Source organism: Pygocentrus nattereri, chromosome 24 (genome assembly GCF_015220715.1).
Source record: "Pygocentrus nattereri isolate fPygNat1 chromosome 24, fPygNat1.pri, whole genome shotgun sequence".
In the NCBI taxonomy this organism is placed as follows: Eukaryota; Metazoa; Chordata; class Actinopteri; order Characiformes; family Serrasalmidae; genus Pygocentrus; species Pygocentrus nattereri.
In genome coordinates, this window is record NC_051234.1 from 9,161,077 (window position 1) to 9,175,605 (window position 14,529).

Sequence of the window (14,529 nt, forward strand, 5' to 3'; positions counted from 1 at the left end):
TCTGTACGTGACATCAGTCTGAACAGATCAGCTCCTAAACTGACCCGCATGAGCAAAAGAACAGAGCTTCACGCTACTTCACGAGGCTCATCTAGAGGTAAACAATCACAACTGCCAACGAACGACAGTCGCTCCTGGAGGATCAGCCTCATCTTTACCAGCATCACAGGGGCCATCATGAAGCTTCACTGACTGACAGCTGGGCTCATCACTCAGAATGTGTTCGCGCCGTAAAAAGGGCGTGGTTGCTTCTTTGGTTCGTGTCCTTGGATTCTTTAAACTTTGCTTTCAGTCTTTTAACTGTTCTTTGATGCTGCAGCCTCGTTCTCTTATGGCTGCGTTCAGCCATTTCTTTCTAAAGCTCTTCGGACACGGAGGTGTTTTGGAAGAGACTCTTCTAATGTTTAGTACAAAAACATCAGCCTAAAACATCAGTCTCAGCAGCATGAAATTATGATGAATGTCTCATTGCCGCAGATCGGATATGTATTAGATTTCAATGCCACATATGAAAGCGTCTCAAATCGGAATCAAAAATGTCAGATTTAATGTGTTTATCTGCTCACACTGACACACTGACACACATCTGTGTCACATATGAAGAAAAAGATCAGATTTGAGCCACTTTTACCTGCTGTGTGAACAAAGCCACAGAGTCACACGTCACAGGTAGAAAGACAACAGTGTTTTCGTTCATCTGATCACAGAATTATGATTAAAAAATTGATTTTACTTGATTATACTAATTTAAATGATCCAAGGCCGCTAGAAGACCTGCAGAAAGCGTCTGTTTTTGGAAGAGTGAATCCAACACCCCACCCCGAGGGTAATCCCTGACCCCATAATCATAGCAGTGAAGCTGTTCTGTCCAGGCTGATGATGAAACACTACAGTGGGTAGGCTCAGTCCCAGGATAAGTTCCTAGTGGCCAGACTGTACCAGTATTCATACATATGGGCCTTTATAGCCAGATTTCTGATGGATTTCTCTGGAAATCTCTTCCAGGTAGTAAAAATTAATCTCTACAGCCTTTAACAAACCCACCGATGCTTCATTACTGAGAGTGGCTCCATATTAAGTTACACTCGCAGATGGATGGGCCTCCTAAGGGAGATGGTGAATACAAGGCTACACTTTGGGCAGCCCTGCCTCTTTGCAGTGGAAGGAGGAAGATGTCGTCACCATGGACACGGATAGATGCTTTGCTTGCCTAGACATGTTACCATCATTGGTTGCATTGGCCTATCATCACTGGCAAGAACATCATGCAACATCTTGCAAACTCTTAACAAATGATTTCCAATGATTTCCAAGATATTCCAATATTTATGAAACAATTAAAGGCACCAATGTGATTTTAAATTATCGTGAATGAAAATTCATGTTTAATTAGTGATTTATTCTATTTTTACTTCAAAAGTAATCAGTCAGGCAGAACATTATGACCACCTCCTTTTGTTTCTACACTCCACTTACTATATAGGTGCACTTTGTAGTTCTACAGTTACAGACTGTAGTCCATCTGTTTCTCTGATACTTTGTTAGCCCCCTTTTATCCTGTTCTTCAGTGGGCAGGACCCCCATGGACCCTCATAGAGGCACTATTTGGGTGGTAGATCATCATCAGATCTCAGCACTGCCATAACACTGATGTGGTGGCGTTAGTGTGTGTTGCGCTGGTATGAGTGGATCAGACACAGTAGTGCTGCTGGAGCTTTTAAACTCACTGTCCACTCACTGTCCACTCTATTACTCACTCCTAGCTTCTCAGTCCACCTTGTAGATGTAAAGTCAGAGACAACAGCTCATCTGCTGCTTCACAGTTTGTGTTGGTCATCCTCTAGACCTTCATCAGTGGTCACAGGACACTGCCCACAGGACACTGGTTGGTGGACTATTCTCAGTCCAGCAGTGACACTGAGGTGTTTAAAAACTCAAGCAGCACTGCTAAGTTTGATCCACTCAGACCAGCACAACACACACTAACACACCACCACCACGTCAGTGTTACTGCAGTGCTGAGAATGATCCACCACCCAAATAGTACCTGTTTTGTGAGGGTCCATGGGGGTCCTGACCACTGAAGAACAGGGTAAAAGGGGGCTAACAAAGTATCAGTGAAACAGATGGACTACAGTCTGTAACTGTAGAACTACAAAGTGCAGCTATACAGTAAGTGGAGCTGATAAAATGCACAATGAGCATAGAAACAAGGAGGTGCTCATAATGTACTGCCTGATGGGTGTATATATACATACACACACATATATAAATATATACGCTGCTCTATCTGTCAGTCTGATGGATGAGTCTGGTTTTGGCGAATGCCAGGAGAACGTTACCTGCTCCATCTTAACCCATTCATTTTTGGACTTGCTCTTCTCTACAAGCCCTCTGGGGAGACCTCCTCACTAGCGATGCATTTCACAAGCCTATGTGGGTCAAAAGAAAGTGCAACAGGAAAGCCCGTATGATATGAATAGTATCTGTACTGCGGGAAACGTGTAATGTACCATTTTAAAATGCTCAGTATCAATACGTATCGATTTACCAATATTATTTGACAACACTGGTAAGTACTTTAATACTATCAGAGAACTAGTAGAGAGGAGCATTTCAACTTTGCAATGTCTTCAGGGTTTCTTAAGCACTAAACGGCGGTCCCCCTCCCATCGACCCACCACCAATGGGAGGGGCAGTAGTAGGGGTTCGGTGCGTTGTGGATCGGGCAGTGTCCGAAGGCGTGGGCCTTGGCGTTCTGATCCTCGGTTGCTGAAACTGGCTTTTGGAACTTGGAATGTTACCTCACTGGCGGGGAAGGAGCCTGAGTTGGTGCGCGAGGTTGAGAGATACCGGCTAGGTATAGTCGGGCTCACCTCAACACACAGCTTGGGCTCTGGGTCCAATCTCCTTGAGAGGGGCTGGACTTTATTCTTTTCTGGAGTTGCCCATGGTGAGAGGCGGCGGGCAGGTGTGGGCTTTCTCATAGCCCCTCGACTCGGTGCCTGTATGTTGGGGTTTTCTCCGGTGGACGAGAGGGTAGCTTCCCTACACCTTCAGGTTGGGGAACGGGTCCTGACTGTTGTCTGTGCTTATGCACCGAACAGCAGTTCAGAGTACCCAGCCTTCTTAGAGTCCTTGGGAAGGGTGCTTGAAAGTGCTCCTCCTGGAGACTCTATTGTCCTACTGGGGGACTTCAACGCTCACGTGGGCAATGACAGTAAGACCTGGAGGGGTGTGATTGGGAGGAATGGCCTCTCTGATCTGAACCCGAGTGGTGTTCAGTTTTTGGACTTCTGCGCAAACCACAGTTTGTCCATCACGAACACCATGTTTGAACACAAGGATGTCCATAAGTGCACATGGCACCAGGACACCCTAGGCCGCAGTTCAATGATTGACTTTGTAGTCGTGTCATCGGACTTGCGGCCATGTGTTTTGGACACTCGGGTAAAGAGAGGAGCTGAGCTGTCAACTGATCACCACCTGGTGGTGAGTTGGATCAGGTGGTGGGGGAAGATGCCGGTCAGACCAGGCAAGCCCAAACATATAGTGAGGGTTTGCTGGGAACGTCTAGCAGAAGAACCTGTCAGATTGATCTTCAACTCACACCTCCGTCAGAACTTTGACCAGATATCGGGGGAGGTGGGGGACATTGACTCAGAATGGGCCATGTTCCGTTCCTCCATTGCTGAAGCGGCTGACTGTAGCTGTGGCCGTAAGGTAGTTGGTGCCTGTCGGGGCGGTAATCCTCGAACCTGGTGGTGGACACCCCAGGTGAGAGATGCCGTCAAGCTGAAGAAGGAGTCCTACCGGGCATGGTTGGCCTGTGGGACACCAGAGGCAGCTGGCAGGTATCGGCAGGCCAAGCGATCTGCGGCTTCAGTTGTCGCCAAGGCAAAAACCCGTGTATGGGAGGAGTTTGGTGAGGCCTTGGAAAGTGACTTTAAGTCGGCTCCGAAAAGATTCTGGCAAACCGTCAGGCGACTCAGAAGGGGAAAGCAGTGTGCCACTAGCACTGTATATAGTGGAGATGGTGTGCTGCTGACTTCGACTGAAGACGTCATTGGGCGGTGGAAGGAGTACTTTGAGGACCTTCTCAATCCCACCGACACGTTCTCCAGTGAGGAGGCTGAGTCTGGGGACATGGGAATAGGCTTGTCCATTACTGAGGCCGAAGTCGCAAAGGTAGTTAAGAAGCTCCTTGGTGGCAAGGCTCCAGGGGTGGATGAGATCCGCCCTGAGTTCCTCAAGGCTCTGGATGTTGTGGGGCTGTCTTGGCTGACACGCCTTTTCAACATTGCGTGGACATCGGGGGCGGTGCCACTGGATTGGCAGACTGGGGTGGTGGTGCCTCTTTTTAAAAAAGGGGACCGGAGGGTGTGTTCCAACTACAGGGGAATCACACTCCTCAGCCTCCCTGGCAAGGTCTATGCAGGGGTACTGGAGAAGAGAGTCCGGCTTATAGTCGAACCTCGGATCCAGGAGGAACAGTGCGGGTTCCGCCCTGGTCGTGGAACACTGGACCAACTCTTCACCCTCTCCAGGATTCTGGAGGGTTCATGGGAGTTTGCCCAACCAGTCCACATGTGCTTTGTGGATCTGGAGAAGGCATTCGACTGTGTTCCCCGGGGTATTCTGTGGGAGGTGCTTCGGGAGTACGGGGTACATGGCTCTTTGCTACGAGCCATTCAGGCCCTGTACAAACAAAGCAGGAGTTTGGTTCGCATGGCCGGCAGTAAGTCAGACTCGTTCCCAGTGAGAGTTGGACTCCGTCAGGGCTGCCCTTTGTCACCGATTCTATTCATAATTTTTATGGATAGAATTTCTAGGCGCAGTCAAGGGATGGAGGGTGTCCGGTTTGGTGACCTCAGGGTCACATCGCTGCTGTTTGCAGATGATGTGGTCCTATTGGGGACATCAGGCCGCGAACTTCAGCTTTCGCTGGATCGGTTTGCAGCCGAGTGTGAAGCGGCTGGGATGAGAATCAGTACCTCTAAATCCGAGACCATGGTTCTCAGGCGGAAAAGGGTGGAGAGCCCTCTCTGGGTCAGGGATAGGCTCTTGCCTCAAGTGGAGGAGTTCAAGTATCTCGGGGTCTTGTTCACGAGTGATGGTACAAGGGAGCGGGAGATTGACAGGCTGATTGGTGCTGGGTCAGCAGTGATGCGGGCTCTTTACCGGTCTGTTGTGGTAAAGAAAGAGCTGAGCCATAAGGCAAGGCTCTCGATTTACCGGTCGATCTACGTTCCCACCCTCACCTATGGTCATGAGCTTTGGGTAATGACCGAAAGAATAAGATCGCGAATACAAGCGGCCGAAATGAGTTTCCTCCGCAGGGTGTCTGGACTCTCCCTTAGAGATAGGGTGAGAAGTTCAGTCATCCGGGAGGGACTCGGAGTAGAGCCGCTGCTTCTTCACGTCGAGAGGAGCCAGCTGAGGTGGTTCGGGCATCTGGCTAGGACGGCCCGTTCTAGCAGTGAAGCCTCCTGCTGCCCAAAACCTGTTTGCTGTAGAAAAAAAGGAAATATACAGGTCAGTTTTGTTTGCTTTTTTAAGTGAAATACATCCATCTACTTTTCAAAATGAAAGGAAAGTTCTACTAATTGTAGAACTACAATATATATAACCTATATAATAAGTGGAGCTGATAAAATGGACAGTGAGCGTAGAAACAAGGAGGTGGTCAGAATGATATGCCTGATTGGTGTATATATACATACACATGCATATATAAATATATTTCTGATATAGAGTCTATTCATTGCGGACTCGCTCGTGGGCGCCCTCTGCTGTAAGAAGAGGCCAGATTTCTCATAAACCAGCTGTTATAGTATTCTCCGTATGTGAAGTGACGTGAAGTGCCCTTGAGCAAGGCACCTAACCCCCAACTGCTCCCCGGGCACTGTGGACAGGGCTGCCCACCGCTCCTGCCAAGTGTGCTCACTGCCCCCTAGTGTGTGTGTGTCCGCTAGTGTGCATGTGGTGTATGTGGTTAAATTGTGGAGGTGAAATTTAAACTTAATATATGTTTATATTTCAATTTGCTGGTCTACAAAGGTTTGAAGGAATACATGAGTAATGGTAAACTTTTTGTCTTTGTTACATTTGCAAAGTATTGTGTTTCTCTATGCTAAAGGCTTTGATAAGCATGACATAATGAGATCCAATGCACTCACAAGGGCCCTTTTACCAAAAAGGACCTCAGTGAAAGTAGGTCAGGATTGGTCTCCACATGTTATGAAATTTCATCAGGGACCTCCATCAAAGATTGTTCACCGAGTTTTATTCAGATTGACCTTTTGACCTTGGTATAATAAGCTGTAGTCTTTGAAAAAATTCAAAATACCAGAGAAAGAGTGCAATTCATGACATAACATGTAATGACAATGTTATTCAGATCAGTGAACTGAATCAAAGGTCACCTCTAATTTATCTGTAGACTTTGCAATATCACTGTAATAACATTTTTAAAGATTTTGAGTGTTTTTCAGTGCTAAAGCGCCCCCCATGGGCCAATCAGGATCAAAATTTGCAAGCCGCATCACAGTCTCAATTTATAGAAGCCTTTACAATTTTGAGATGATCCGACCAAAGACTGATGAGCTATAGCCATTCAAGCTAGCAATGCCATGGCTGCAATGATTCAGTGCTGGATTGAGACCAAAATGAGCAAAAACTTGAAAATGTGCTGGATAATTATGTACCTAGAGAGGCTAAGGAGTATTTCTTGACCAGCTTTGAGAAGTTACCTTCAAATTCCACGGACTAGTTCGAAAAGTGCTAATTTCAAATAATTAATGACTGAAAAAAAAATGCACTTTTTTGAATACACTTATAATGACAAAATGGTTTGGGACACTGCACTGCATGAGGTCATCTACGTTATTTGACCAAGAATGAAAATCTGTACAAGATTTACTTGATTTTTCCGCAATAGCGCCCCCCAAGGGCCAAATGTTTTGAAACGTCATAGATTGTTAGAAGGCGGGGAGATAGAGATAGCTGTCAAGTATCATAATGATTGGCCAATGGTAAGCCTGTCAAACGGCTGCTGAAAGCTTATTGGCGTGATGTTGAAGTTGATATTGAAGTGTCCTGAGAGATTCAGAGTCTTACTAGTAGATGGTACTAGCAAAGTTTCAACTCGATAGGACGAACGGATGATGAGAAACAGCTATTTAGCCATATTAAGCATTTACAGCGCCCCCTAATGACCTATTCGCACAAAAATTGATAGCCTACCTCAGAGTCTCCTCCGGAATAAGCCTGTCAAGTTAAAATTTTTTTGGCAAAGGATTCTTGAGTTCTAGATTTTTCAATTAAATAAGAATTATTTAGATTTTTCCAGAAGGATTAATTTGCATATGGCAGCGATATTGTTTGTTTACAAAATTGTGTACAAAATTAAAAACGTGCTGGATAATTATTGAGGTTTAGGCTATGCTGAATTTTTTGACACTAAAAAACAAGAGGATCGGGTGAAAATTGTAGGACTAGTTCGCAAAAGTCGCTTTTGCATATTATGCAAATTAGCTCAAAATCTAAGTAGGCGGAGCTTAATGGTCCAAATCACAAAGTTGTTTTGTTGGACCGAAGGAATCAGGAAAAATCGTTGCTTGTCTGTCAAAAATCTGGGGGAGGAGTAAAAGGGCCAAACGCGTTGTCTTGCGCAATAGCGCCACCTATAGGCCGATTGGACTCATGCTCCGCTGAGTAGCGGGAGGGACTACTACCTATTGACCAAGTTTCATGTCTCTAGGACTTACGGTTTGGTCTGGGCGATTCGTTTTATTGGAGAAAAAAGAAGAATAAGAAGAAAAAGAAGAAAAACTCTAACCACAATAACAATAGGGTCCTACGCACTGCGTGCTTGGACCCTAATTACATCCCAAGCCAGTCCATAAGGATCCACCTTTCATGTAAAACAACATAAACATAAGGACCAGCGAAAAACCCCACACAGCGACACGACTGCGATGACCCCACACCACAACCCTGCACCACTCGGCTGAGGTATGCAGTATGTGGGAGAAGCCTGCAGCTGAACTCATTCACGGGATTCCCGCGTTTGCCTGCTCACACTGCCGGACCGCTGTGTATCACGCAGGTTTCACGCAGCGCATCAGCCTCTGATCACGCGTCTCCTCTCTGCCGATTGGCTGGCGGCCCCTCGCACCTTGACTTGTGATTGGTCCACGGTCACCCGTGCTGTGAAATGTCTGAATCAATCTGATAACAACAGAGCGGCTCCATCTCTCCAGTCAGATGTTGTCCAGCCTCAGAAACGTAAACTTATACGCGCTCATTTTCTTTTTTCTATAGGAAACGGCCACATAGCGCTCACTTTGTCAATATTCTGTGATGACTGGTCGTTTTGCCGGTTTGACGACATGAGTAAAGCGCATCGCGTTTCATCCCAGCCAATCGATGTAAGTAGTCTGTCAGCGTTTGCTAATATGGCACACCGTTCATTTTCACGCATTTTTACGCGGGTAATGCGTGATAATTTTCAGCTGCTTGGGCAGGTGGCTTAGTGTTCAAAAAACGTAGTTTGATGCTCGCTAAGATACGCACAGTCGTGTTTCGGCACGAATCCCAGGATGTGGTGAAGCAGCTTGCCAAATGGCAGAACCGTTGGTATTTCTCCCGCCTGTTTTCCGACAAGCGCCGCCTTCCTGCGGTACGATTGGCTAGGAGTTAAGTCCCTCAAGCAGTTCGGCCGTTTTCGAACGCTTCGGGAACCAATCAAAGTGCAGGGAGGGTGTGTCTGTCCGGAATACGGGTGGGGAAAAAAGTCGCTTGTCTGCTGTGTATAAAGTAGGTGAAGGGTCAGGCTCACTGTGAGTGGATTGAGTCAGTGAGTGAAGTTTTTATTATTGCTAGTATTATTAGCGTTAATAGTATCAGAATATACTTAATTGTGCACAGGTTTTGCGTAACGTTAAGTGGAGATTTTTGCTTATTTTTAAAACTAGAATTAATATTAAACTAATGACTTAATAAGCTTTACTTTTAAAGCACTTTTTCTTAACGCATTTGCCTCAGCCCAAAAAAGAACTAGCATTATTTCTCTCCAAAGCATCAGTTTTAGTCTTAATCCATTAGTCTGCTTTGGAGGTGCACATTCATGCAATGTTATGAATAGATGCACATTCATAAAACACAACTAGTAAGTTTCCTACTGTTTTTAATCTGTTGTATTTATTGCACCATGATGCTTATGTAACTTCTGTTGCCATGTTTTCTGACAGAATCTGCCGTGTGAGGCTGTGGAACGAAGCCCAGAACATTTGAGGGATCCATCTGAGACTTCAGGAGACCTGCAGGCTGTAGAAGCTCTTGTTTCCATGAAGAGCAAATGGAAGGATAGAAGTTTTTGGCATAAGGCTCTCCGCCCACTTACGCCATCCTCTGACTCCTGGGAAGAGTCTGTCTGCGCAGGCCCAGCTGATTTCCAGGAGTCTGCTTTGGTGAGTGCCACTGTTGTAAACTTAGAGGAGAGGAAAGCGCTGTTTCGTCTAATTATAGTGGTTCACAGCCATGGTCCTGCAGAGTTTGCCCCACTCTGTCACAATCACTTCATTTTAAACGAAAGTAACGGCATTACTGAGTCAGTAGAGGAATAAATAAACACCAAAACTTGGTGTCTTTGTGCTGCTGTGAGCCTTATAAAGCCAGAGTAGTCAGGTTGGGTTATTTATTTATTTTGTGCACAAGATAGTGACCCTGGTGTCAACCTATGCAAGTAAGAGACCTTGGACTCTTGGGCGAATAGGACTGAATTTTTTACCATTTCTACATAATTCAGCCCTAAAAATCTTTACAAACTCTAAATAGTCATTCAGAATTTATTGGTGTGAAATGGTTCACAGTGGTGGTGATAGGAACCAGGGGTCGCAATGTCTGTTGACTATCCACATCCCTGTCCAATGTCAATTTACTATCTGTTTTCATTTCTTTTATTTACTGTCCAAAACCACCAGTGAACATGTGTCTTTTGAGTGTTATTTGTAATGTTGATGATGGTAAAACACTAGTATATCCACTGTGAATGGATTTGAATAAACTTTTTAGGCCAAAAACCTCTCAAAATTATGATAAAACAATGTCTCAGATATCAGGTGGTGTACACTCAAGCATATCATGTAGTAACTTTATGTGAAGGAGCTTTTAGAGGTGGACGTCTGGTTCCTGTCATCACCTCTGTGAACAATTCTGCCTCGGTAGGTTTCTTTAGAACAGAGTGTTTCACACCAAACCACTCTGAATGACTTTGTTTGCATGTTTATGTATTAATTATCCAAAGAAAAATTGCCTGCCCATAGTCTTCGCCCAGTTGCTTGCAATTACACATTTCCACCAGAGAGGGCTCCAAATCCCCAAACGTGCATAATGCTGCTTTAATTAGCTGTCTAGTTGAAATCAGCTGTGCTAGAGCACAGATACCACCACAGTATGCAGGACAAGGGTCCCCCAGGACCAAGATCGAGAATCACTGGCCTATAACATGTGACAATGGTCAATTTAACTTTGTAATCATTATCTCTTCCCTCTCCAATAGGCACTTCAGTGCATGACCCCACCCTATAGCCCTCCAGCTACTGATCTGGTTCAGAGTGACACACTGGAGGGTTTGGATAACAGCGCTTCACTCTGCTCCCCACAGCAACAGAGTAGGACCATCAGTGTGATTCGGCACACTTCTGACCCACTGCCATGTCCTGCTGGAGAAAAAGACGAACAGGCCTGCACCCTTAACGCCGCACCAAGCCCTTTTAGCCCCACCCAGAGCCACTTGAGTGTCCAGCCTGGCACGGATACAGTGGTAAATCATGATCCTCTGAGCTCGGGTACCCCCACCCTGCCAACTCCCCCAGTAGCTCCGCCCTCTGTAACTCTAACCACCCCTGGTGTTCCTACAGCTAGCATGTCTTCAGTAGCACTATTCCAGATCCTTCCATTCACGCCCTCTGCGAACTCGATGGTCAGCGCCCCACCTGCGCCTACAGCTAATCCACCGAACGTCTGTCCAGGATCAGCAGTTTTAGTGTGCAGTCCTGTAGTGGGCACACAGACTCCCACCGGCCCCATCATGGTGCTGGTGCCTCAGACAGCTCCACTCACACAGCATGTGGTTGTAACCGCCACTGGGTCAAAGTTCACCTCCATTGCCCCTGCACCAGGCCACTTGCCTGCCATGCCAAAGACTGCACCCCAGCCTGAGCCGCCACGAGTTCGCTGTCACGTGTGCACTCACCCCAACTGCGGAAAGACCTACTTCAAAAGCTCGCATCTCAAAGCACACCTGAGGACACACACAGGTGAGAGAAGCCTGGTTTCTCATTCGTTTAATGCCACAGTAAATACGCAATGCAGAAAACTTGTAGCATGGTGCTAACTGCAGATCTACATGTTTACATACCCCCTTCAAAACAAGTAATCTCTTTCTAGACTTGCTTACATGCTTTCTGACACTGACATACGGTTACCTATGTAGATCACTGGTGAGCCATGACTATTAGAGTTAGGCCTTTATTTCTGTCTATAAACGGCAAAAAGTACCTCTGTGATGAAGCAAATTTCTGCTAGTGCACTTGGCAGGAGTGCTCAGTCCTAGTCCTGGAGATCTATTAGAACCAAGAGGCATGTTGGTGCTAAGCTAATGACAGCCGTTCTAGAGTACACATGGACATTAGAGGCTTGTAAATTGTATGGGTAACTTTCTTTATTGTATTACAGTAAAGAGTCCTGGCATAGTTTTTTCATCTGTAACAACTACTTGAAACCTGGTTTGATTACTACTCATATTCAGTGATGATCCACAGAGAAAACAGTCCAGAATGGACAGTTTTCCATTGAATATAGCCCTTTTGTTTCTGAATAAAATTAACAATGGAATAAGAAAATTACTACAATAATTACAGCTTACATACAGTTTACATACAGCAAGATGATTATAACTTAGCCGATTTACCAGATTATAATTACAGGCGGGTTTATTTCACCGCAGGCTTTCTCTGCAGGTACTTTGATCCATGTTTAAAGATTACAGTATGTCGCTGTTGTTGGAAGAAAACCTCCTAATTCCATTTTAGTTGTTTTTCAGTTTTTGACATCATTTGAAAATGCTTGTTACCCTTTACATCGTAAATTTCATGATGAATGGACCACAAGAAACCACCCAAAATGACTTGGTGAAATGTCTGGTTCCATTGACTTACATTAGAAGTAAAGTATGTTTTTTGCTTCTCCTGTAAAGTTAGCATTTTGGAGACACGAGATTTTGTTTCCAACAGCAGCGATATCCTACAAGGTCAGAAACCACATAAGCAAGTCTAATACTCAACAACTCCACAAGACTTGAGGCAAGTGCATGTTCATTTAGGCATATGGTTGGCCCAGTGCTAACTGAACGTGAATGAACTTACATTACTTGTTAGCTATGTTAGCCTCGTAGCTCCAGTGTAACTCCAGACGCTTGACATGTCTTGGCTGATCGACTGCAGGAGCAAAAGGCAATTATTAGATTTTTCACCTCATTTTTCCTTTCACCCATCCACACAGGCGAGAAGCCCTTTACGTGCCAGTGGGACGGCTGTGGGAGGCGTTTTTCTCGCTCAGACGAACTGTCCCGCCACCGACGCTCTCACACAGGCGAGAAGCGCTTCTCCTGTCCCGTGTGCCACAGCCGCTTCATGCGCAGCGACCACCTGTCAAAGCATGCCCGCCGCCATCTAATGACCAGGAGGACTCCGGCCTGGCAGGCGGAAATCAGCCGGCTCCACAGCATCACCACAGGGGGGCGCGTTCTCCTCCCCCTCAGCCCCAAACCAGGGAGCTGAGGGACAGACTCAGAACCATAGAGGGTTCATACAGAACTTTACCGCATGGAAGATGCGAAAGCTGCGAAATTCCCAGCGCTGAAATTTTAACTGCACATATGTGACGTACACAGGGACTTCAGATCAAACGCTATGCCAAATCATTTTCTACCATTTAACTGACTAGTTTTGGATAATTTATGAAATGCAATTTGTGTAGGCAAATTAATCTACATGCTGCTAAGTGTACTTCACGTGCTTTACTGTGACAGTCACAATAAATGTGATCCACAGAGGAAAAGTATAAATAAGTTGCAGTTACACGACCCTGACACTAGGGGGTCTCTCAACACCTTCACTTCATGTGTCCCAGGCCAGATCAGCCCTGGGGAGCTGCGGATTTTGCCCCTTTGCTTAAGCTGACAGTAGGGTGCAGTCATCTGCACTGACTGTTAGAAAGTGATTAAAGACATGACATGTGGATTTGAAGGGCAATTCCACCAAATATTCAAAATTTCTGAATCGTCACTCATTGAGTCTGATGCGAAATGGTTCACTGTAGAGACGTGTACCGGCTCAGAATTCTTTACAGTGGTGGTGAGACAAGGGTCTCAACTGCCAATATAGGCATAATGTAAATATAAGAATTTTATTTTCTATCCCAGATGGCAAGTGAGCCGACATGTCTTCAAAGTTTTTCCATCATGAATGTATTTTTAAAAAGCTGCATATTCAAAACCATTTTGTGTAATAAGTGTCTGTGAAGGAGCTTTTAGAGGTGTTACCTTCATCCAGTTTGTAACACCTGCAAACGGGAATATCACATAAACCACTCTGAATGACGCTGTTTAAGCAATCAGAAATTTAAAAAGATGGTGGAATTCTCCTTTAAGTGTTTGCACTAAAATGTTTGGATTGTTTTAGTAAATACATCATACTCTATAGGTCCTTCTTGGTGAATTCAATAATGCTTAAGGATGTTTTGTGGGAAAAAAGGCAGATCTAAACACTAAGAATATAATATAATGTAATATATTGTATTGTATTGTATGGGAATATGGTTTGCTTCTGTCACTACTTAAACTAGAAGCACTTTTTCCTCATGCTACACTCTAGCCACCACTAATTACTACGTGCCACTTCATCTACCTGTGACATGAAGACAGTGATTCACACCAAGGGCAGCCTGGAGATCATGCTGAAAAATGTCTGTTATTACAGTTGGTCTGAAAGAAAAAGGTAAAATGGGAGTAAACAGCTAGCAGTTTGTGTTCTAATGTAACAGCACATGTGAAATGTGTATAGTGTGTCTAATATTCAACATTCAGTTTGGTTAAATTCATTCTAGTTAAAGCCAGTCTTTTACAATTGGGTTTTAAGAAGTATTTAAACACTGAAGACACTTTATTGCTTGTGGCTACCTGACCAAAGAGTTATTCGCAAATTCTATTTTTCTATTTTGTACAATCTAAGCTGCTTTATTTTTGTTATTGCAGAGTGTTTGTTTACAGCCTTTAAATAATTCTTTGACTTCAGGAGAAATGTTTAACATTATAATACTGTGGTTGTGATCAATAAATTGTACCATAGTGCCACTTCTCACCGGGTTTGCCTTGTTCTGTGAGCATGTGTTAAACGAACATGTGTATACAAAAATAAACTCACTTGAGCAGCGTGACTTCTGGTCTAAACGCATAAATAAGAC

At 44.9% G+C, this 14,529-nt stretch overlaps 1 protein-coding gene across 1 annotated transcript; it reads left to right on the forward strand.

Moving 5' to 3' along the window:
* The first annotated feature begins 8,055 nt into the window (after window positions 1-8,055).
* On the forward strand, window positions 8,056-14,502 carry klf10 (Kruppel-like factor 10). Its single transcript, XM_017695800.2, has 4 exons — window positions 8,056-8,432; window positions 9,255-9,473; window positions 10,565-11,324; window positions 12,568-14,502. The coding sequence occupies exons 1-4, from the start codon at window positions 8,394-8,396 to the stop codon at window positions 12,843-12,845; spliced, it is 1,296 nt and encodes a 431-aa protein (XP_017551289.1). The 5' UTR covers window positions 8,056-8,393; the 3' UTR covers window positions 12,846-14,502.
* The last annotated feature ends 27 nt before the right edge of the window (window positions 14,503-14,529 follow it).

Excerpts from the sequence above, each read along its gene's own strand:
- klf10 (XM_017695800.2), top strand. The coding sequence starts at position 8,394 with ATGAGTAAAGCGCATCGCGTTTCATCCCAGCCAATCGAT. Across the intron at positions 9,474-10,564 it reads ATTTCCAGGAGTCTGCTTTG|GCACTTCAGTGCATGACCCC; the intron begins GTGAGTGCCACT and ends CCTCTCCAATAG. Across the intron at positions 11,325-12,567 it reads ACACCTGAGGACACACACAG|GCGAGAAGCCCTTTACGTGC; the intron begins GTGAGAGAAGCC and ends CCATCCACACAG.